The 25,382-nt window shown below is 39.9% G+C and overlaps 1 protein-coding gene across 2 annotated transcripts in view; it reads right to left on the bottom strand.

Moving 5' to 3' along the window:
* VIRMA (vir like m6A methyltransferase associated) overlaps window positions 1-25,052 on the bottom strand; it is a 63,446-nt gene extending 38,394 nt beyond the window's left edge. Inside the window, exons 1-5 of one of the 2 annotated variants that reach the window (XM_061439351.1) lie at window positions 24,845-25,052; window positions 11,272-11,387; window positions 7,475-7,561; window positions 6,270-6,318; window positions 4,621-4,789 (exon numbers count right to left, since the gene is read on the bottom strand). In XM_061439351.1, coding sequence (XP_061295335.1) covers window positions 4,621-4,789; window positions 6,270-6,318; window positions 7,475-7,561; window positions 11,272-11,387; window positions 24,845-24,907 — 484 coding nt within the window. In that variant the 5' untranslated portion in view covers window positions 24,908-25,052. The remainder of the gene's footprint in view (window positions 1-4,620; window positions 4,790-6,269; window positions 6,319-7,474; window positions 7,562-11,271; window positions 11,388-24,844) is intronic. The other variant, XM_061439350.1, reaches the window with a different exon arrangement.
* Between the last annotated feature and the right edge of the window lie 330 nt (window positions 25,053-25,382).

Genomic DNA, 25,382 nt, shown 5'->3' with positions numbered 1-25,382 from the left:
CTGAGATTGACACATACACACTAGTAAATATAAAATAGGTAACTAATGAGGACCTATCATAGTACAGGGAACTCTACTCAGTTCTCTGTATCAGCCTATATGGGAGAAGAATATAAAAAAGAGTGGAGATACGTATAACTGATTCACTTTGCTGTATATCTGGAACTAACACAACACTATAAATAGAAATTATACTCCAGTAAAATTTTCTTTAAAAGTCAGTAAATTTTTTTCCACTTCTCTTTATTTGATGTACAGCTGATTAACAATGCCATGTTAATTTTGCTGTACAGCAAAGTGACCCAGTTATACACATTCTTTTTTATATTCTTTCCCATTATGGTTTATCTCATACTGAATGTAATTCTTTGTGCTATACAGCAGAACCTTACTGTTTATCCATTCTATATGTAATAGTTTGTATCTAACCCTAAACTCTCACTCCATTCCTCCCCACCCCTGCTTCCCCACTTGGCAACCATAAAGCTGCTCTCTGAATCTGGGAGTATGTTTCTGCTTGGTAGACAGGTTCCTTTGTGTCATGGTTTCATTCCAGATATAAGTGATATCATGTGGTATTTGTCTCTGACAAGTCAGTTGACTACACTGCGATAAGACTAAAGACAATAGAAAATATCAATGAAACTACAAGCTTAGGAAAGGTAACATTAGTAAACATTTAGCTAGACTCACTGAGGAAAAAAAGAGAGAACTCAAGCAAAATCAAAAATGAAAGAGGAGATATTACAACTGATACCACTGAAATACAAAGGATCATAAGAACCTACTATGAACAATTGTACACCAACAAGTTAGACAACCTAGAAGAAATGGATACAGCCCTAGAAACATACAACCTACCAAGACTGAATCATGATTAAACAAAATATCTGAACAGACCAATTACTATAAGGAGATTGAATCACTAATCAAAAACCTCCCCAAAACAAAAGTCCGAACCATATGGCTTTACTGATGAATTCTACCAAATGTTTAAGGAAGAATTAATACCAATTCTTCTCAAAGCTTTCTAAAACTCATTTGCAAGGCCAGCATGACTCTAATACCAAAACTATACAAGGATGTCTCAAGGAAACAGAGTTGTGTCGGTGTGCTCAGTCGCTCAGTTGTGTCTGACTCTGTGCGACCTCATGAACTGTGGCCCACCACGCTTCTCTGTCCATGTCATTTTCCAGGCAAGAAATACTGGAGCAGGTTACCATTTCCTTCTCCAGAGGATCTTCCCGACCTAATGATCAAACCCGTGTCTCCTGCTTCCCAAGCAGATTCTTTATCACTGAGAAGCCCAAAAAAGAAAGTTACATTCTCCAATTAAAAATAAATCAGTTAAAAATAAAAGAGAAAGGTACAGGTCAATATCCCTGATGAACATACATGCAAATATCCTCAATAAACTATCAGCAAGCAGAATTCTACAATACACTAAAAGGATAATACACCATGATCCTGTGGGATTTACTCCAGGGACGCAAAGGAGGTTTAGCATCTGCACATTAGTCAATGTGTTAACAAAATGAAGGATAAAAGTCATACGATCATCTCAACAGACGCAGTAAAATAATTTGACAAAACTGAAATCAATTTAAGATAAACACTCCCAACAAAGCAGGTACCGAGGGACTGTACCACACCATGTGTGTGCTCTTGGTAGTTCAGTCGCGTCCAACTCTGTGACCTGCTTTTTAGAAGTTCACTTTACACCACTTTACATTTACAAAAACTTCATGTTAGCACCTGTTTTCACTAACCAAATAAACTTTGCAGTGAGCTGTTATAGAGGGAACATAACCCCAAAAAAGTCAGAGTGGCACCACCAAGCTCCTTCCCCAGCAACTACACTTAGCATCTCAGCATTAAGCCACCACAGCTTTGAATTATGTCTGTGAGCATCTGTGCTTTATCTCAATTGACTTTGTACATCCAGTAGCAAGATGTATCCTAAGGTAATTGTTTCTTCACTTTATATCATTCTGGCTTACAAAGGGTTTCACAGGAACACACTTTCAGAGAGCAGGGAAAACGTGTATAATATATAGAAAACCCTACAGATTCCATTGGATTTCCCAGGTGGCTCCATGGTAAAGAATTCACCTGCCAATGTAGGAGACACAGGTTCGATCCCTGGGTCGGGAAGATTCCCTAGAGAAGGAAATGGCAACCTACTCTAGTATTCTTGCCTGGAGAATCCCATGGACAGAGGAGTCTGGCAGGCACAGTCCATGGAGTCACAAGAGTCGGATATGACTGAAGGAAGACTCCATCAAAAACCTATTAGAACAAACAAAAGGTACATGGAACGATGCTCAACATCATTAATTAACATGGAAACACAAATCAAAACCACAATGAGATATCACTTCACACCTGTCAGAATTTGTTGCTTTTTTGGTCTCTAAGTTGTGTCCGACCCTTTGCTACGCCATGTACTATAGCCCACCAGACTCTTCTGTCCATGGGATTTCCTAGGCACAGATATTGGAGTGGGTTGCCATTTTCTTCACCAGGGGATCTTCCCAATCCAGGGATCAAACCCACATCTCCTGCTTGGCAGGTGGATTCTTTTACCACTAAGCCACAGGGAGTGGCTATTACCAAAAGACTAGAAATAACAACTGTTGGTGAAAATGTGGAGAAAAGGAAATCTTCATGTACTGTTGGTGAGAAGGTAAACTGGTGCCGCTAATAAGAGGAAAACAGTATGAAGGTTCCTCAAAAAATTAAAAGTAGAACCAACATAATGATCCAGCAATTCCATTTCTGAGTATTTACCCTAGAAAATAAAAACGTTAATTTGAAAAGTTATATGCACTCCCATGTCCACTGCAGCATTACGTACAGTAGCCAAGAAACAAGGTAAACATCTATCAACAGATGACAGACTAAAGACAATGTGGAAGGTGTGTATGTGTTATTCCATACACATATTAATACAACGGAATACTATTCAGCCACCAAAAAAAGAAAGAAATCTTCCCATCTGCAACAACATGGACCTCAAGGGCATTATGCTCTGTGAAATAAATCAGAGAAAGCCAAATACCATATGATCTCTCCTAAATGTGCAATCTAAAAAAAGTAAGTTTAAAAAGAACACCAATAACAAGCTCATAGATACAAAGAGACTGGTTGGTGGTTTCCAGAGGGTGGGGGGTAGGGGTGAGTGAAATGGATAAACTGTTTTTGTTTTATATAAATAAAATTTACAAAAAAGACCAAAGATACAAATACAAGTAAAATATACTTCTCTGCCCACAAAAAGCTCACAGTCTAGAAAAAAAGACAAATGAGCACAGAAGAATAAAGGATACAAAGAAAAGTGAAATTATTAACTGTGCTTAGCAGATAAGATACAAGAAAAAAGATTAAACTACAGTGTGTCGGCCATCAGAGACAAAGACCTCACACAACAGTATCTTATAAGGGTTAAGAGAAACAATGGTCATTTTATTTGTGCTCATAAAATGCTAACTGTAAAGCAAACTATTTTTCCCTATGACCTCAACTGTAATTTCAAAATTTATTCCCAAATTTCCTTAGTTCCACTAGTTCAATCTCTTTATTACAATGAGTAATACCAAATGAGGAAAACAGACCCTGGAAAACATAAGCCTAACTGCCTGCTTTCTATAAGGGAAGTCCCTGAAGTTTATCAGAAGGCTTATGCTTTGTTTTGTTTCAGGGGGGTGGGTGGGTTTGTGGGGGTGTTTTCTGGGAGCCACGCTTCATTGTATGTGGGATCTTACCTCCCCAATCAGAAACTGAACCCTCGCCACCTACACTGAAAGTGCAGAGTCTTAATCAGTGGACTGCCAGGGAAGTCCCTAGAGCTGTTATTTTCCCAAAAGGGGAAAATCTCCTTTAGCTAAGATTTAGACATATAAAGAAATCTGATAAAAGAAATGCCATTAACACATACCAAACTTACTGCCTCTTTTTTTTTTAATATACACTAAACGTTCATTTCGTGTACTTCTGAAGGCCAAGGAGTCTGACACCTGACACCAGCATGCTCGGGTTCCATGAGAGCGCTCTTCCCGGCGCACAGACAGCTGCCTTCTCACTGTGTCCTAGCAAGCCACAAAGAGGAAGCTCTGGCCCCTCTTCCTCTCTTTTTTATAATACTATTTATTTGGCTTCACCAGGCCTTAATTGTGACATGTGGGATCTTTAGTTGCAGCATGAGAACTCTTAGTTGCGGCTTGTGGGATCTAATTCCCTGACCAGGCATCCAACCCAGGTTCCCTGCACTGGGCACACAGAGTCTCAGCCACTGGACCACCAAGGAAGTCCCATTCTCTAATTCTTTGACAGACAATTTTCATAGTAAATCACAAATAACCATGTATTCTATTATCATTTGTATATTTAAAAAAAAACGAACAAAAAACCTCATATCAACTAAAAAAGCATTTTTGGAAAGTACAGGAAGAAAATAAAATGCAACCACTTCAACAGAAAAAGAAACTCTTCTAAGAAACAATGGAAGACTGACACATAACTTGTCAAGCCTTAAACAAGGTTCAAAAGAGTTCTTTGAGTTACCTTTCCCACTGTAATGAAAGTAAGTTTCACTGATAAAACCAAATTTAAAATTCTCACCATGCTTTGGATTCCTTTTCACACTTGGCTGTGGCTGGGGAGGCGGTGGAGGAGGAGGTGGAGGTGGAGGGGAATCTCTGTCGTGACTTATGACTCTGTCCACTGATCCGTATATTGCCAGCGTCAGACAGTTGTACCAGCCTCTCAGCACCAAACCATCAGTATTCACCTGATTTGGTGGGACGGGGATAGGGGAAGAGACATCTTTCAAATTAATGTTTTAATATGTCAGAAGTAAACTGGTATTAAATTACTCTGTGGGTTCAACTAATATCTAAAAGCATGCTGAAAAGGTAAAGATCAATATTGGTGGAAATTCACCCAGAGGCACAACTTTTACATGGCCCTCTAGAGTTATCATATCTAAAACCGTCTCAAGACTATATCTCCTCAGTCCTATACTTTAGGTCAATTCTATTCAAAAAGCATAACCAGATTCCTAACCAAGAGAAGAGAAATAAAAAGGAAATTAGAAGGGAGTTACTGCCGATTAATAAATTAAACCCAAATAGTTACAGGGGTCATGAAGATACACAAAAGTACAAATTGTGTCCAGTCTCAAGAATTATAAAGCCCATGAAATTATATGGCATTCTTTTTATTAATAAATGCCCAACTCATACATGCAAATCAGGTATATTCTATGTACCCACCCCATACTTAAAAAGTAAGGGTAACCAGAGGCATTAAACAAATTATTTTTGCAAAGACACTTTATCCTAAAAAGATCAAAGACTTTATCAAGGCCATTAACTCTCAATATTTCCTTATAAAATAATTTTACATTTTTCAGAGCTTATCTACCAACAACAGAAATATTAACAACAAATAAGAAACTGAGACTGTCAGCAGGAAAACCCCGAAACCAAAGTCCCTGACTTCTGAGTTCTTCTCCCACTCTATAATGTTGGGTAAAGATGAAATAATAAGTGGTAATGGGATCTCTTCTAGAGAAAGAAATTATTATTTTCCTTGCTCATCTTAGCAAACTCCAGCAAAGTGACCAGAAGTAAGGCTCAAAGATTATACCCATGGACTGACAGACTCTGAACAGAAAAATCACTAGAAAGAAGATAAAGAGATAGAGAACACGATTTTTAGTCTAAACAACGTGCAGAATATTAAGTATTCCTTCACCAAAACAAAGAGCAGGCTGAATAGTCCCATACTAGATCATCATTATAGTTAGAATTTGGCTCTTTCATGAGTCAGATCTTTTAGATGCTTTTAGAATGGCAATTGGTATCAAGAAAAAAGACACATTTCTGATATGCAAGGAAGAAGTATGAAATACGAATTTTTAAAAAGACACCTTAATTAAGATATAATGGTGTTTAATAATTTACCACCATCTTCAAAATTCGCCTACCTCAATGAAAAGAAGGAAAAGCAGATGCTGGCTTTTTCCTGACCCAAGTATGAAATTAGAATGAAGAGCTACATAGGTATATAATAGCATTACAATGTTTTTGCTCCGTTTGAAAACAGTTTCTGGAATACAAAGGAATCAGACAAGAAATGATGAAATTCTGCAGAACTCGAACTAAATAAGCTAACATTCTGCATCACTGGGTTTATCTGGATCAAAACCTCTGAATGGAGGTGAGAACAATAGTAGTAACAAGCTGAAAACTGACTTCCACGATTACCTTTGAGTTGGGTCTAAAGATGATGGAAGTATTCTCATCATATTCCAGGCTGTTAAAAGAGAAGGAACAAATACACAGATTCAAACACTGAACATCACAGTTTATGAAGATTCAAATATTTCAAACACTAGATTTTTATTTTAATAAACTACAAAGTTTGAGTTTAATTTACTCCCCACAAAATGATATCAAGTATAAAACAAATCCCCCAGATTCTAGTTCAATTGCTTTCAGGTGAGTGTAGATGTCAAGGTTTGTTTAAAAGCACCCCATGCAATTCTACCACATAGCCAGATCAGAGATCCACAGCCCTATAGTCTTCAAAAAAAAAAATGCATACTGGGATTAAAACTTTTTTAAAAAGCACCTATTTTATCAGGTAGGTACCAACTTTAAAAAAAATCCTATATATTAAAAATTAGCTGCATCAGATTACCTAGGCTCCCTTCATTTAAAAAAAAAAGGTTAAATTATCAATGTAATTTAATAATAAATGAATGGAGAATCAATAAAAGAATAAGCAAAGTCTAAAAAATTTACTGACAGGGATAGGAAAATCTCCATTTTTAAGCTGCCTTTAAAATTTTTTATTTTATAAATGAGTAAAACCATTTAATGGTTAATTAATTTGCAGATACCAAAACAACCAGTGTTAATAATACTAAGTCAGTATGCATTAAATTATTCAAAGTAGGGGTAGCTATTAACAAAATTCTCATTTTACAAACATGTGGCTATGGAATTTTAAATTATGAAGCAGTGTGACGTAAAAACCACAGATAAAATCTCAATGCATTTATAGAGGTTTTTTTTTAAGAATCAAAAAGTAATATTTTCCAAATTAGAAGGTTATTACCAAATCATATGATATGTAGAAGAAATGCATACACCAATAAAAATCAAACAAAAGATGGTTAATGTTTCACGCCATTTAAAGTTTTATTTTATAAATAAACACAACTTGTTCTTAGGAGCATGACATTTCCTTAATATTGTCAACTGTTAAAATTAAACCAAATTCTTGGATCTACTATCATATATAGCCTTTTCTTCTACCAAAAGAATAAAAAGGTTTTGCTTACTAACTTAGGAGTGTCTGGAGAGATTACCTAGTAAGTACATACCTTCCCAACCTATCGAAAGAATAAAAAGGTTTCGCTTACTAACTTATGAATGTCTGGAGAGATTACCCAGTAAGTACATACCTTCCCAGCCTATCGAAAACCGGGGCACTTGGCTTGCTGACATTGTTAAAGAACAAGTCTAACTGAAATGTATGCGGTGAGGTCTCCCTGTGAATGAAACAAAGGTGAAACATCAGCCTTTACAATATCCAGTTCCTAAATTAAAAGAAAAAACAAAGTCAAATGTAAGAGCAAGTCTAGAATTAAGATAAAATATTCCCAATATTTAAATAAAACACAGAGTTAACTGCAATATTTCCTGTAATTTTATTCACAATCCAATTCTCAAGTAGTCAACTATTCACTTTGAATATTACTGAAAAGTTTTTAGCCATTAAGTATCTTTTGCCTGCTGCTTGGACCATTTTAAAACACACAGACATTTAAATTTTTTTATGCATTTTAATGGAAAATGCTAATTAATTATATAGTTTTTTTATTCTTTATATCATTATTTTATTAGCAAAAAAGAATCAGGAGTTAACGTTAAGTTGTAAATAATAATTACCATTTAATTTCAGCTTAACCCATATTCATACAGGACTATAATAATTTGAGCATCAGAGCCCTAAACTGTGACTTAAAGCCTAAACTGTAATTTGTATAGCATTAAATTACATAAATCTTTTTTTATAGACTTATCTAGTAAAGTTTAAAGCCTATTTAATTTGCATTAGAATGAAACCTTATTATATACCCTTGGCTGAAATTCCTTTGCCTCAACTAAAATCAGTTTTTAGACAATGCATGCTTTGTTTATTCACAAAAAATCTAAATGGTAAAAAGTGTAATGCCCAAAGTACTATGGAAGAGATTCCCTTATGTATTTCTGGTAGAAATACAAACAGGTACAACCATTCTAAAACACAATATGACAATACAACTCAGGAGACTGAGAAAATGTTCACACCATTTAATCTAAAAATACTTTTCATTACAAAGTGTTTCTATGGAAACACTGATTTACAGTTTTTTTTTTTTTTTCAAGAGGAGATTCATTATACTAAAAATCTGAAAACTAAAAACCATCTAACACTCCCCACTTTAGGAACTAGCCAAATAAATGACAGTACACTGATTTGTTAAGATTATGCAGTCATTAGAAATCATATTTTCAAATAAATTTAAATGCTGTGAAGTACTCCTGACATAACGTTAAATGAAATAAAGGAATACACAGAACAGTGAGCACCTGGGTCAGAGCAGCATCATACACTTTATCTCACCCTAATTCAACTGTACATGCTCAACAACTCCAGTCTCTCCCCTCCTACCTTTCGGCTTATAACCAGACCCTGGCCTCCAAAAGGAGAGGAAAATGGGTTGAAATGCAAATTATTTCCTCTGGAGGCAACAAAGACTCACGTCCTGGTCGCTGAAAAGTGCTTTAATGAATCCACATAGTCTGACTTCACAAGATTTTCACCTTAAAAACTGTTGACTCTAAAACCTAATCTCACATAAGATATACCTATCCTCCCCCCAAAAAATATACATATACACACAAATGTTTCACATCACCTGGGAAGCCCCCTCAAATGCTCACATATAAATTTAAAGACATAGGACATCAAAATGCTAAGCTTCTCTCAGAATAGAGGGATTGTAAGGATTTTAATTTTACCTTACACAGTTCTGAGTTTTGTAATGAGAGTATGATCATAAAGTGTGCTGCACAAATATATAACCTCTAACATTAACTTTCAACCTTGAGATTCCAGGCTTCCCAGTATCTTATTGGGTCGGCCAAAAAGTTCTTCCGGGTTTTTCCATAAAATGTAGTGGAAAAACATGAATGAACGTTTTGGCCAAACCAATACATTTGTATTAATGAATTAGTACTTCATCTTATGGTTTATAACATATTGTGTATAACACTGTTTCTGGTAACAGTTTCATGTTTGGAATTATTAAAACATGAATAGTCATTTATCCCCAGATAAGAAAAAGGAGAGAGAGAAGAGGGGAAATGTAACACTCTTACCCACTGCAGCTAATGACAAGAGATCCATTTTGCCTGCTATTACAGCCAGCCTCCAAAATAGACCCCAAAGACTCCCCCTTCCTGATATTCACCCCGCTGTATAGTTCCCTCTCACACTGTACCAGCAGAATATGTAGTCAAAAGAATATAGTACAAGCAGTTATATTGAAGTATGTGACATATGCTATTTCTGATATTAAGTTACAAAACACAGTGCCTGTGGCTTCCTTCTTGGGCATGCTCTCTCACTCTCATTCTTGGATCACTCACCCTGGAAGAACCCATGCTGTGACACAGCGACCCACAGAAAGGATCTCCTGGCAAAGAACTGAAGATCTCCCGCCAACAGTCATGTGAGTGAGCTTCTAAAATTCCCCAGCCTCAGTCAAATCTTCTGAGATTGCAACCCGAGGCCTATAACTTGGTTATAACCTCATGAGGGAACCTGAGCCAATCAAGAAGCACCCAAATTCCTGACCCTAAGAAATAGTGGGGGATTAAGTTGCTAAATTTGCTGAGGTTTGTTACACAGCAGCAGGTAACAATAGAGCCTTCTTGCCCCAAAGCAGTGCAATTAGAGAAGTCTGCTGGATACTCTATCATTACTCCAAAGGCAAAGTAGAAAGAAACACAGGAAAAAAGGAGTTTTTATTCCCTTGCACGTGGCAAAAAAATTAACTATAATGATCTGTCATATAAACATTGATCATTCTTATTGCTTTGTTTTTATGTTTTACCTTTGAATGACCTGAAGAATTTTATATCCACTCTACAAGTAACAAACTACTTTTCACAACTATGAAGAAATGAGCTCTTAACTTTGCGGCTGTACTGTACCAGCCACTACTACGTAGCTGGCTTAACTCTCGCGTGTAATAGAAACTGAGCTATCAGAGCATGGACATGTCACAATGTGGCACTGATACCTAGGCCACAAGCCAAGAACCCACTGATACATTTATTATACATATTCATGCTTCCATAACTAAAATTTAGCTTTTATCTCCAATTCATGTAATTAAAATCAGAAGAAGATGATGATTATTAACATCATAACAAAGATCAAATTCATCTGTTTTATGTCAGTTGTTAAAGTTATCAACAACAACACATTAGGGAGTTCCCTGGCAGTCCAGTGGTAAGAAACTTTTACTGCCATGACTTGGGTTCAATCTCTGGTCAAGGAACTAAGATCCTGCAAGCCTCACAGCACAATCAAAAAAAAGAATAACTAAAAAAAACAACTCCACATTAGGAACAATGTCTTACATTTGGTTTATTTCCCACAGACCTTAAAAAGGACAAATGATGCTCAAGTAACTACTTGCTCAGTACAACTAATGGCTAATGTGAAGCTACATATTTACAAAAAGACACATGTATCAGGCTAAAATGATCACCAATAAGGCATGAAAACTAACACTATAATATAAAAAATGTAACATAATAAAAGATATATTTCTCAATATTACAGATGCATTTATTTTCAAGGAAAACAGCACATTAAGAATACTCTGTCTACTATACTGTGCCACCCTACAATAGTTTGGAAAATATAAACCTATTTCTACCAATTAAAAAAAAAAAAGAAATGAAGAAAGAAAAACTTAATCTAGTACTTAAGTCAAATAATTACTCTTTTCAAGTTTATAGTAATATATGGATTATATAGAAAACTTAAAAGTCAATTATAATGCAACATAACTAAAACTGAAAAAAGTTTTATTTTTGTTTTTTTTTACTTACAAAATATTACCTTAAATTTTTGCATTTGGAAGTATGTTTCTAGGTCATCTTTAGTCAAAAACACTTTTAAAAAAGAAAACTGACTCACCCATATGCTCTATTGTCAGGCAAGTTGCTATGGGCTCTTACTCCCGGGGGTATGACTCGAACTTCATTTATATAAACCACACATGGAAAACGAACCACATCTATATGAGAACTTTGCTTTAAGAAAAGAGAAGAATATACTGTAAGCAAAACACTTTGTCTAGTCAAAATTTATTCACCTTCAATTTGTTTCATTTAGAATGTCACAATTTTTAAATAAACACTATCATTAAAACAGTGCTATTATATTATAAATGGTGTAAAAACCATTTTTAAAAATAGCCGATGAGGGACCTTCCTAGTGGTCCAGTGGTTAAGAATCTGCCTGCCAATGCAGGGGACATGGTTTGATCCCTGGTCCCGGATAATGATTCCACACACTACAGAGCAACTAAGCCCATGTGCCACATCTACCAAGCCCACGCTCTAGAGCCCGCCAGCCACAACTACTGAAGCCACATGCTCTAGAGCCCGTGCTCTGCGACGAGAGAAGCCATCACAATGAGAAGCCCAGGCACTGCAACTAGGGAACAGCCCTCACTGGCCACGAAGACCCAGCACAGCCAAAAATTAAAAAAAAAAAAAACAGCTGATGATAAAATGTACCTAGTTAAATCCCTCCCCTTGTATAACAACATTTTCTGCATCTGCTTCCCTGCTGTCTTGCCTGGGCCAATACAGACTAATAATCCCTACTGCAAGGGTCCCCAAGCCCAGGCCACAGGCTGGAAAGGGCCACACGGCAGGGTGTGAGCAGCAGGAAAGCAAACGAAGCGTCACCTGCTGTGCCAGCAGCTCCCCCTCACTCACGCTGCCCCGAGCTCGCCTCCTGCCAGCTCACTGGTGGTATTCGATGTTCATAGAAGCGTGGATCCGACACACGTGAGGGACCACGGCAGCACGCTCCTTATGAGAACCGTCCCCAGACCAGCACCTCCCACCTGCAGTCATGCTGTCTCCCACAAAACCAGCCCCTGTGCCAAAAGGCTGGGGACTGCTGCTTTAGTGGACCTCTGGAGCCAGAGGCCTTTCAGAATCCTGACTTTTAGGATTTTTAGAAACTAATGATACAAATACTGCATATTACTTAACACCCCAGTAGTTTCTGCCACAGTAACTTGTAACCAAAACATTAATACTTCTGCAGCAAATGTATAAACGTTCACACTAAGTAAAGATTATACCAAGCATAAACTCAGTTCAAAGCACAGCATATGGCCTGATGAGTTCAGGGCAGATTTTTCCTGCCATTTTTTGAATTTCTGAATTATAGATGACAGATTGTGAATCTCTTAAATTAGCTTAGTTTACCAAACTTATATACTAACTAATATCAAGAGATCAAGGGAAGTCATTCAGATTAGATAAGGTAAACCCTCTCAAATTTAAAAAAGAGAAAAAAATCCACGAACTTAAGAATTTATCGGGACTTCCCTGGTGGTCCAGTGGCTAAGATTCTGAGCTCCCAATGCGTGGGGCCTGGGTTCACTCCCTGGCTAGGGAACTAGACCGTACATGCTACAACCAAAGAACCAAAGAACCTGCAGGGCGCAACAAAGATCAAAGCTCCCTCGGGCCACAACTAAGACCTGGTACAGCCAAATAAAGCAATAAACAGAATTTATCATAATAACATAAATGCATACCATGAATTTAGTGTACATTCATTTCTATGTATCACTTGATACAAGATCAGACAAATTAGCTCTTGTGATTAATAATTTTAGAAGAAATTTTTCACATTGTTTTTGGACTATTATTTTATATCAGGTTTTCCTAGCAGTTCAGCTACAACCCCATGCTCTAGCCAGCCGCCAACCACGGAAGCCCACACGCCCTTGAGCCCGTGCTCTGCAACAAGCAGCCAACCATCACTGCCTGGTGACTGAAGTTTTTAACAAAAGTGGTTTATATAATTTGTATCTAGAAGGACTGAGTCCTGAGTGCTCTTGAAGATGCAAAAAATACTGTGTCTCTCAACAGACCAGAAGACTGGTCAAATGAGTCTTTCCTAAACTGGGACAGAGGATGACTTTCTAATTTTGCACTTTAAACTCAGAGATTAAGTATAACCAAACATGTAGATCTAGAAATCTTAATATAACTATTCAAATGTACTTTATACTCGAAAAGATATACAAGAAACAAGATGAACATGAACTGAGGCTGACTGCTAGCTGTTTTCCAATACAACTCTCTTAGAGTTAGGCACAAGTGAACTGAGTCTCCTAGACGCTGGGAAGCCAGTGTGACCATGGGATTGCTAGATCCCGTCAATGGGATGTAAGTGGAAACGATGTTGGCAACTCTGGGTCGTGTCCTTGAAGAGAAAGTCCTGACTTCAGAACCTCCTGCCACCTCTTCCTCTATACTCTGCTACTTTTCTAGAACACACGGTACAGTGAGCTGTCTTGGAAAATGCAGGAGATACCCTAAGAATGAGAGAGAAAGAGAACAGAAAAGCCTGTCCCTGACAATGCAGACCTGTCACGTTAGCCCTAGAATACTCACAGTCAGATTGAGAGAGAGAGTCTTATTTTATCTAACCCATCGTTATCCTGACTTGATGGCAGCAGCTGAAATTGTATCCTATTACAAATATACTGTAGGTATTCAATAAATACTACAGTAGACTTTTATAAAAGAAATAAGCATTCTGCCTCAAACTTTGGTGCTATGTTTCCTTCCTGTAAGTAACTCCTTTATTTAAAAAATCTACTGTATAGAAGCTCCTTTGCTTATACAGTTAAAAATTATCATTAATATTTACAATGGAAACTTAGAACAAAACTTTATTTATTCTATCTTCCTCCACCCTGCCCCTCTGTTATTTAATGAAGGGTATTAGTAGTAGTCAGAGTATAGTCACTGTGGACCTAAAAAATGAACTTAAGGTTTTACAGCCTTTCAAAATCTATTTTGTTGGTAAGTAGAAGAGTTTCTATATTAGTTGCTATCACTTTTATTCAATATTTATTTCTAAACATTTATTAAATGTTTATAATGTTTCAAGGTATGCTGCTGCTGCTGCTAAGTCACTTCAGTTGTGTCCGACTCTGTGCAACCCCATAGACAGGAGCCCACCAGGGAGAGCCCACCACAGCAGAATCCCGTCCCTAGGATTCTCCAGGCAAGAACACTGGAGTGGGTTGCCGTTGCCTTCTCCAATGCGTGAAAGTGAAGTCGCTCAGTCATGTCCAACTCCTAGCGACCCCATGGACCACAGCCCACTAGGCTCCTCCGTCCATGGGATTTTCCAGGCAAGAGTACTGGAGTGGGGCGCCATTGCCTTCTCCGTCAAAGTATGCTGCTGCTGCTGCTGCTAAGTCACGTCAGTCATATCTGACTCTGTGCGACCCCACAGACGGCAGCCCAACAGGCTCCTCTGTCCCTGGGATTCTCCAGGCAAGAATACTGGAGTGGGTTGCCATTTCCTTCTCCATTGCATGAAAGTGAAAAGTGTTGCTCAGTCGTGTCCAACTCTTAGCGACCCCATGGACTGTAGCTTACCAGGCTCCTCTGTCCATGGGATTTTTCAGGCAAGAGTACTGGAGTGGGGTGCCATATGCTAGGTCCTGAGAATATAAAGACAAGACCTACCATAAAGGTACAATCTATTGTGGTAGACAAACAGATGAATTACTATGATATAGACTCATACAGAAAACTTCAAATTGGAAGGAGTACTTACCTAAATGAGATTGTAGGCAAACATATGTGAGGGGAAAAGAAGAACGTCAGGGAAGGCTTCCCAAAAGAAGTACCACCTAATCTAAGTAAATCTTTAAGGAAAACAAGGATCAGTGGAAGAGAGGGAGAAAGCTTTATAGGCAAAATGAGAAGTATGCAAAAAAGGAATGCAAATAAGAACTGGGAAGCTTCAAGAAGTTATAGGCATAGTTCACAAAGGCTGGAGGGCAAAATGTGGGAGAAAAGTAGGGCAGAGTAGCTTGTTATTGTTCAATCACTAAGTTGTGTCCAACTCTGCCTGTCCTACCAGGCTTCCGAGTCCTTCCCTGTCTCCTGAAGTTTGCTCAACTTCATGTCCATTGAGTCTGTGATACCATCCAACCATCTCATCCTCTGTCATCCCCTTCTTCTCCTGCCTTCCATCTTTCTCAGCATTGGGGTCTTTTCCAGTGAGTCAGCTCTTGACATCACGTGGCCAAAGTATTACAGCTCCAACTTCAGCATTAGTCCTTCCAGTGAATATTCAGGGTTGATTTCCTTTAGGATCGACTGGTTTGATCTTGCTGTACAAGGAGACTCTCAAGAGTCTTCTCTAGCACCACAATTTTCAACCCTTACCCTACTTTACATATTATGGTCCAACTCTCACATCCGTACATGACTACTGGAAAAACCATAGCTTTGACTAGATGGAGTTCTGTCAGCAAAGTGATATCTCTGCTATTTAATATGCTAAGTTTGTCATGGCTTCTCTTCCAAGGAGCAAGTGTCTTCTAATTTTGTGGCTGCAGTCACCATCTTCAGTGATTCTGGAGCCCAAAAAAAGAATATGTCAGTTTCCAGTTTTTCCCCCTCTATTTGCCATGAAGTGATGAGACCGGATGCCATGATCTTAGTTTTTCGAATCTGGGGTTTTAAGCCAGTTTTTTCACTCTCCTCTTTCATCTCCATCAAGTGGCCCTTTAGCTCCTCTTCACTTTCTGCCATTAGAGTGGTATCATCTATATATCTGAAGTTGTTGATCTTTCTCCTGGCAATCTTGATACCAGCCTGGGATTCACCCAGCCCACCATTTAGAATGATGTATAAGTTAAATAATCTTCCCTGGTGGCTCAGATGGTAAATAATCTGCCTGCAATGCAGGAGACTCGGTCTGATCTCTGAGTTGGGAAGATGCCCTGGAGAAGGAAATGGCAACTCACTCCAGTATTCTTGCCTGGGAAATCAAATGGACAGAGAAGCCTGGAGGACTACAGTCCATGAGGTCACATGGAAGTTGTGTCCATGAGGTCACAGAGAGTCAGACACAACTGAGTAACCAGCAATTTCACTTTTATAAATTAAATAAGCAGGGTGACACAACACACAGCTTTGATGTACTCTTTTCCCAATTCTGAACCAGTCTGTTGTTCCATGTCCAATTCTAACTGTTGCTTCTTGACCTGCAGACAGGTATCTCAGGAGACAGGTAAGGTGGTCTGGTATTCCCATCTCTTTCAGAATTTTCCATAGTTTGTTGTGATCCACACAGTCAAAGGCTTCAGCATAGTCAAATGAAGCAGATTTTTTTTTTCTTTTTGAATCCCCTTGCTTTTTCTATGATCCAATGGATGTTGGTGGCATGATCTCTGGTTCCTCCGCCTTTTCTAAATCCAGCGTGTACATCTGGAAGTTCTCAGTTCATGTACTACTGAAGATGAGCTTGAAGGATTTTGAGCATTACCTTGCTAGCATGTGAAATGAGCATAACTGACAACAGTCTGAACATTCTTTAGCATTGTCTTTCTTTGGGACTGGAATGAAAACTGACCTTTTCCAGTCCTATGTCCAATGCTGAGTTTTCCAAATCTGCTGGCATACAGAGTGCAGCACTTTAATAGCATCATCTTTTAGGATTTGAAATAGCTCAGCTGGAATTCCATCACCTTCACTAGCTCTGCTTATAGTGATTCTTCCAAAGGCCCACTTGACTTCACATTCCAGGATGTCTGGCTCTAGGTGAGTGACATCATTGTGGTTATCTGGGCCATTAAGATCTTTTCTGTATAGTTGTTCTGTGTATTCTTGCCACCTCTTCTTAATCTCTTCTGCCTCTGTTAGGTCCTTTCCATTTCAATCCTTTATTGTGCCCATCTTTGCATAAAATGTTCCCTTGGTAGCTCCAATTTTCTTGAAAAGATCTCTAGTTTTTCCCATTCTATTGTTTTCCTCTATTTCTTTGCATTGTTCACTTAAGGCTTTCCTATCTCTCCTTGCTGTTCTCTGGAACTCTGCATTCAGTTGGCTATATCTTTCCCTTTCTCCTTTACCTTACATTTTTCTAAAATTTTCATCCACTGCTGGGAAGTCAACTCCAAAAATCTGTACCTCCATTAAGACTTCTCTCCTGAGCCCCAGACCACTACATCCAACTGCCAGCTGGACATTTCCATTTGAATGAACCTCTGGCACCAAAAGCTCAACAAGTCCAAAACTAAACTGTCCTATATCAGTGACTGATTCTTTCTCATTCTCTCGCACCTAAATTATTTCTTCATTTAAACATCATGTTCTATTGATTAAACCTCTAAACAGTTCTCAAATCTATGTGTTAGGTTGGTGCAAAAGTAACTGCAGTTTTTGCACTGTTGAAATTTGCTGCTTGATTCTGGAATACATTCTTAGTAATGTGGGTATGTTATCATTTTAATGTGTATTTCTGGCTTTTTCTCTTCGCTAATGACTTATTACTTGCTGTTTATTTTGTATTTATTTTAGACTATGGAAAAGATGTTAGACAAAACACAAATTCAAGCAATTTTCTTACAAGTTCAAAATGGGTCGTAAGGCAGTGGGGACAAATTGTAACATCAACAACGCACATGGCCCAGGAACTGCTAATGAACGTACAGTGCAGTGATGTTTCAACAAGTTGTGCGAAGGAGACAAGAGCCTTGAAGATGAGGAGAACAGTGGCTGGCCATTGGAAGCTGACAACGACAACTGAGAGTCATCATCAAAGCTGATCCTCTTACAACTACACGAGAAGCTGCTAAAGAACTCAACATCAATCATTCTACAGCTGTTCAGCATTTCAAGCAAATTGGAAAGGTGAAAAAGCTCTTTAAGTGGATGCCTCATGAGCTGACCAAAAATCAAAAAAATCGTCATTTTGAAGTGCCATCTTCTCTCACTGTATGCAACAACAAGGAACGATTTCTTGATCAAATTGTGATGTGCAATGAAAAGTGGATTGTATACGATAACCAGTGACAGCCAGCTCGGTGGTTGGACTGAGATGCTCCAAAGCACTTCCCAAAGCCACCTTGGCACCAAAAACAGGTCAAGGTCACTGTCTGGTGGTCTGCTGCCTGTCTGATTCACTACAGCTTTCTGAATCCTGAGGAAACCATTACATCTGAGAAGTATGCTCAGCAAATCAATGAGATGCACTGAAAAACTGCCAATGCCTGCAATCAGCATTGGTCAACAGAAAGGGCCCAATTCTTCTCCACAACAACACCTGACCGTACTTTGCACAACCAACACCAAAAGTTGAATAAACTTTTGCCTCATCTGCCATATTCACCTGACCTCTCACCAACCAACTACCAAGCATCTCAACAATTTTCTGCAAGGAAAAAGCTTCCACGACCAGTAGGACCCAGAAAATGCTTTCCAAGAGTTCACAGAATCGCAAAGCATGGATTTTTTTATGCTACAGGAATAAACGAAACTTAATTCTCATTGGCAAAAAAGTGTTGATTTTAATGGTTCCTATCTTGATTAATAAAGATTTGTTTGGGCCTAGTTATTAATAATAACTTAAAATTCACGGTCCAAAACCAGAATTATATTTGCACCAACCTAGTATTTCCCTTCTTTTCAGTGGTCACTTCTCTAGTTCTAGACACTAGGCCAAATTCCTTGGTCTTACAGACAAGTATTATCACTCCAAACGTACAGCCTCAAAATGCCCTGGTATTCCTCATCTTTATGTCCTCATCCATGCCACTGTCTCTGCTTGGAACTCTCCCACACTCCTCTCCCAACTCCATTCAGATGTCAACTTTCTCTTAAAAGCCAAGTCAGATCAAGTCTAGACGACTGCTTATCAAACTAAGTTCAAATTGCTTTTTTTTTTGAAGAAATATTATATATTTATTCATCCAATAAGCACTGTATAGCAGATCACACTTTTTAAAATTTATTTTTAATTGGAGAATAACTGTTTTACAATGTTGTGTTGGTTTCTGCCATACAACGATGTGAATCAACTATAAGTATACATATATCCCCTCCCTCTTGAACCACATGACCCCATCCCACCCCTCTAGGTTGTCACAGAGCACAAGGCTGAGGTCCCTGTGTTACAAAGCAACTTCCCAATAGCTGCTGCTGCGGCTGCTGCTGCTAAGTCACTTCAGTCGTGTCCGACTCTGTGCTATCCCATGGACTGCAGCCTACCAGGCTTCTCCGTCCATGGGATTCTCCAGGCAAGAACACTGGAGTGGGTTGCCATTTCCTTCTCCAAGGCATGAAAGTGGAAAGTGAAAGTGAAGTTGCTCAGTCGTGTCCGACTCTTAGCGACCCCATGGACTGCAGCCTACCAGGCTCCTCCGTCCATGGGATTTTCCAGGCAACAGTACTGGAGTGGGGTGCCATTGCCTTCTCCCAATAGCCAGTGAGAAGCTATTTCACATATGATAATGTATATGTTTCAATGCTACTCTCTCAATTCGTCTTCCCCCACTGTGTCCACGTCTGTTCTCTATGTCTGCATCTCTATTCCTACCCTACAAATAAGTTCATCAGTAGCATTTTTCTAGATGCCATACATATGCGTTAAAATATGATACTTGTTTTTCTCTTTCTGGCCTACAATGTTGTCCAGAGCCTCTGTTTAACAGGCTCTAGGTTCATCCACCTCAGTTCAACTGACTCAAATTCGTTCCTTTTAATGGCTGAATAATATTCCATTGTATATATGTACCACAACTTCTTTGTCCATTCATCTTCAACGGACATCTAGGTTGCTTCCACATCCTGGCTATTGTAAATAGTGCTGCAATGAACTAGTTGCTTCTTTTAATTCTAACTGAACTAATTGCTTCTTTTAACTTTCCTGTTACAGTGGTATTTCAAAAAGACAAGAATCAAGTCTTCAGTTCAGTTCAGTCACTCAGTCCTGTCCGACTCTTCGAAACCCCATGAATCGCAGCATGCCAGGCCTCCCTGTCCATCACCAACTCCCAGAGTTCACTCAGACTCATGTCCATCAAGTCAGTGATGCCATCCAGCCATCTCATCCTCTGTCATCCCCTTCTCCTCCTGCCCCCAATCCCTCCCAGCATCAGAGTCTTTTCCAATGAGTCAACTCTTCGCATGAGGTGGCCAAAGTACTGGAGTTTCAGCTTTAGCATCATTCCTTCCAAAGAAATCCCAAGACTGATCTTCAGAATGGACTGGTTGAATCTCCTTGCAGTCCAAGGAGCTCTCAAGAGTCTTCTCCAACACCACAGGTCAAAAGCATCAATTCTTTGGCGCTCAGCCTTCTTCACAGTCCAACTCTCACATCCACACACGACCACAGGAAAAACCATAGCCTTCAGTAGATGGACCTTTGTTGGCAAAGTAATGCCTCTGCTTTTGAATATGCTATCTAGGTTGGTCATAACTTTCCTTCCAAGGAGTAAGTATCTTTTAATTTCATGGCTGCAATCACCATCTTCACAGTGCTTAGCATAATCATTTAATGAAAGAAAGACTTTTAACAGGTGCTTAATAAGAGTTGACTGAATTGTGTTTTTAAAGCTAAAAATATTACAGTGAAGTAGGAGGTGCTTAAAATATCCAGAAGAGTACATATACCTAGGAAGTGGGAAATCACAGAAGGTTTATGATTAGAGAGGTAACAGGAAACTGAAGAACAGACTAGTTAGATTCCACAACTCAGCCACATTTATCTAAGGAAGAAGTACTTCTGTGCTGAAGTCTTTCTGTGACTAACAAGGCCCACCAATTCTCTAGTCCCACCAGTTCTCTATAACTAGAATTCTCATTTTTGGCTACTCTTTGATGAGTTGCAATCCTGGCAATTCTTTTTTTTTTTTAATATTTATTTACTTATTTATTTATTTTGGCTGTGTTGAGTCTTGGCTGCAGCTCTCGGGATCTCTCACAGCAGTGCATAGCCTCTCCAGTTGTGGCATGAGGGCTCCAGAGCACGCGGGCTCAGTAGTCTCAGCACACAGGCTTAGTTGCACCGAGGCATGTGGGGTCCTAGTTACTGGACTAGTGATCAAATGCTCATCCCCTGTATTGCAAGGTGGATTCTTAACCACTGGACCATCAGGGAAGTTCCCATCCTGTCCATTCTATAACCAAAATTGATCATGTACCTATTCCTTCCTTCTTAGTCCCAGTGGGACATAGCATTGCACAGCTTTAGAGTCAGGAAATGTGCGTTGGCATGTCTTAATTCAGCTATGCCACATTAGGAAAGTCACCTAACTTTCCTAAGTCTCATGCTCAGTTTCCTTATCTATCAAATGGGGACATTATCTTTCAAAAGGACGGGTGGACTAGAGATAATGTATTTAAAAGGACTGTATTTAAATTTTAAATGTATTTAAATTTGTATTACCAAAGGACTACGTTTTGCACAAAATAGACATTCAATAAATGCTAACAATGATTACTGCCTGTCTATTAACTCAAGTTTTCATTATGTCTCACCTTTTCTTCTCGATTTGCCACCTCTGATTATTCTGAACCATTTTAGGCATGATTGATGTACCAATGTACTGATGTACTTGCTGTTGCTTAGTCATGAAGCTGTGTCCAACTCTTTTGTGATCTCATGGACTGTAGCCCCCCAGGCTCCTCTGTCCATGGGATTTTACCAGCAAGAATACTGGAGTGGTTTGCCATTTCCTTCTCCAGGGGATCTTTCTGATTGAAATCCAAGTCTCCTGAACTGCAGGTGGATTCTTTACCACTGAGCCACCTGGGAAGCCCACTAATGTACAAATCTACCTTAATTTTACTAATCACATCATTTTCCTGCTCAAAAACTAATTATTTCTTACAAAATAAATCCCATGCCCCTTTGCTGACCATTTAAGGAACTCCATGATCTGGCTTCAAACTGTCCATCAGGGGCCACTACAAACTGCCTCTTCAGCATACCCTTCCAAAGGAATGACTACTCCAGAATACCCTTCTTTCCTATCTACAACTGTGCAACATATCCTCTCCAACTTATCCACCAAAGATCAAGTTCAAATGCCGCGTGCCTTGATGAAGTCTTCCCTGATACTCTCAAATGGAAAATGATCTGTCCCTCCTCTGAAACCACACAGCCTTTATTTGTACCATCAAAGGGATCTAAATAAATATTGGCTGGAGTCCTAATATATCAGACACTAATGGGTATTTTGGAAATAAAGGAAAGAAATCTCAAGGCATTTCCACTCTGTCTCTTCAGGTGCTCATCAGTATTTAACTTGAGTCATAATTTTGTGGATCTCATCTCCAATGCTAGTTATAAACTCCTTGAGGACAAACATCCCAATATTCCACACCCCCCGCAAAACCCCTACTCCTCCTTCAAGACTCAGTTCAAATGTGATCTCTATTAAGTCTTCCTCAATCATTACCAAAAGGTATTTATTACCTTCTGGTAGTCCTATCCTCTCCATGGTCCGCAATGCTTGCTTAAGAATGAATGAAAACTAGATTTCTAAATATATCTTAAGTGAATGGATGCTAACTTTCCTAAACTAGAATACTACTAAACTAACTCTTCATACTCTTTTCTTTCGTTTTTAACTGTCCTTTATTTCTATATTCATGATAGGTTTGTTCTTATCCAACTACTGCCTCTACTCTGAGTTTTCTAAAGCATAGCTGGAACTATATTCAGAGACGTATGGTCTCTGAACAAAGAGAGCTATTTGACCCACAAGAAATGAAAGACCACTAATCAACTCACTGTTAGTATGATATGCTAAGAGGCTTTCCAGGTGGCACTAGTAGTAAAGAGCCCATCTGCCAGCGCAGGAGACATAAAAGACACAGTTTCCACTCCTGGGTCAGGAAGATCCCCTGGAGGAGGACATGGCAACCCACTCTGGTATTCTCGCCTGGAGAGTCTCAAGGACAAGAAGCCTGACAGGCTACAGTCTATAGGGTCACAAAGAGTCCGATAGGACTGAAGCAACTTAGCACACACACAGCACATGATATGCTACCGTTTCCAAATATTTTCTTTTTTAGATCTATAAACCATTCATTAAAATAAGACCAAGGTTGTTAAAGTTTTTATTTTATCAAGTTCCAAAGTACATCTGCTACCCACTACCATCTCTATCTGAAGAAAGAAAAGTTTTCCCTCAAGGTACAAACGACTGTGCATGTGGGCATGCTAAGTCGCTTCAGTAGAGTCCGACTCTTTGTAACCCTGTGAACTGTAGCCAGCCAGGCTCCTCTGTCCATGGGATTCTGCAGGCAAGAATACTGCTGGAATGGGTTGCCATGCCCTCCTCCTGGGGGGTCTTCCCGACGCAGGAATCGAACACGCGACTCTTACGTGTTCTGCATTGGCAGGCGGGTTCTTTATCACTAGGCCACTTGGGAAGTCCACAACGACTCTATGTATAGAATAAATAAGCTACGAGGATAAGGGCTTCCCAGGTGGCCGCAGTGGAAAAGAATCCGACTGCCAACACAGGAGACGCAGCCGTTGCCGGTTTGATCCCTGAGTCGGAAAGATCCCCTGGAGGAGGAAATGGCAATCCACTCCAGTATTCTTGCCGGTAAAATTCCAAGGACAGAGGAGCCCGGCGGTCTATAGTCCATGGGGTCGCAGAGTAAGACAGCGAAGCGCACACAACGATATACTGTACAGCACTGGGAATACAGCCAATACTTTATAATCTCTCTAAATGCAATGTAATCTATAAAAATTGTAAAGCACTATGTTGTACTTTTGAAACTAATAATGTAAATCAACTATACCTCAATTAAAAAAAAAAAGTTCTCTAAATTACGTCTACACTGAAAGAGAAATGTGAGCTCTGGGGTTTCTTTTAAGTTTCTCTACGGACTTCATTACTGTTCGTTGTCGGCCGGTTTTCGGGAACCTCTTGTTAACTGGTTATTCAATTTACATATGTCAGAGCCAGTCATACATTCAAGGGCACTCAAGTTAATACAGAACGATTACAACAGCCCACTCTCACCCCTCAAGACGACAACACAATTGTCCTCTACAGTCTGACTACAAATCTCTCCTCTTCACAAGTATTCTCCATGCAAGAGACGTTCTGTGTGAGTACTTCTTGTCCTTACGTGCGAAATTTTTCCAAGAGGTAAGTACTTATTAAAGTTTCAGAGCAAACTGGAGAACGCTGCAGTCTTCAACCGAATGAGTGTCACACCTGGGTGGCATGACTCCCGTTAGAAAAGGGACCTAGGAGCAGGAATTTGGAAACCAGAAAACCAACGTGACCCGCTGAGTTACCGACACGACTGTCAAACACAAGCTGTCCGAGACCCCTTTCGAAACACCACTTGCAGTAAACCCGACACTCAGGATCCTTTTCAAGCGGACCCGGGGGGACTGGTGGGACCGTGGGGGGAAGCAAAGCCAAGTAGAGCAGCCAACTCAACCAAAGACGACGCGGGGCCTTAAGTAACTCAGGGAAATGAGGAGGGGATGGGGGAGTTCCCGCCACCCTCCGCAGACGCGGCGCCCACACCCAGGCTGAGAGGACAGTGTGTGATGAATTAAAGCGGCAATCGGCACAAGGAAAAGTCGAGGCACGCCTAACGATTTTTTTCTTTTTTGTAAGGGTCCCCAAGTTGAAAAACAGGGTCGGAAACACGTCGCGAAGACGTACCTCGGCGCTCGGGTGCTTGAAAGTGTCTAAAAATAGCAGCTCCATCGCCGAGTCCACCGCCATGTTTGCCGCGGGCGGGGGAAGGGGGAGGACTTCCGGGGCAGCCCTCCAAGCTCTGCGACAGCAGCTGAGGAGAGGGAGAGACGACGGTACTTCCTGTGACCAGAGCGCTGGCGTCGGAAGCCTGGACCTATCGCTACGCGTCGCGCTGCCGGAAATCGCCTGCCCAGCCATCTCCAGGGCGGCGGCGAACGCTCTCCGAGCGCCGAGAGATGTAGCGGGGAGGGGTGGGCGGGGAGAGTACTACGGAGTCTCCAGTGGTCCAAACCGCGTCGTCCTACCGCGTTTCAGAGCCACGACGGCCTCGGGGTGGCCGAGTGCCGAGCGGGCTTAGCAGAGGCGGAGGAAAGTTAGGGAGTCCTGCCAAGTCAGGATACCCGGCCCCGGTGAACCCGCCAGCAAGTAACTTCCAGGGCTGGCAGGAACAAGGTGCAGTCAGCGCGGGTGAAAACTAAGACATTTTTCTTTTTAAAGATGA

This window comes from Bos javanicus, chromosome 14 (genome assembly GCF_032452875.1).
Source record: "Bos javanicus breed banteng chromosome 14, ARS-OSU_banteng_1.0, whole genome shotgun sequence".
Lineage (NCBI taxonomy): Eukaryota > Metazoa > Chordata > Mammalia > Artiodactyla > Bovidae > Bos > Bos javanicus.
This window is presented reverse-complemented; position numbering and strand designations above follow the sequence as displayed.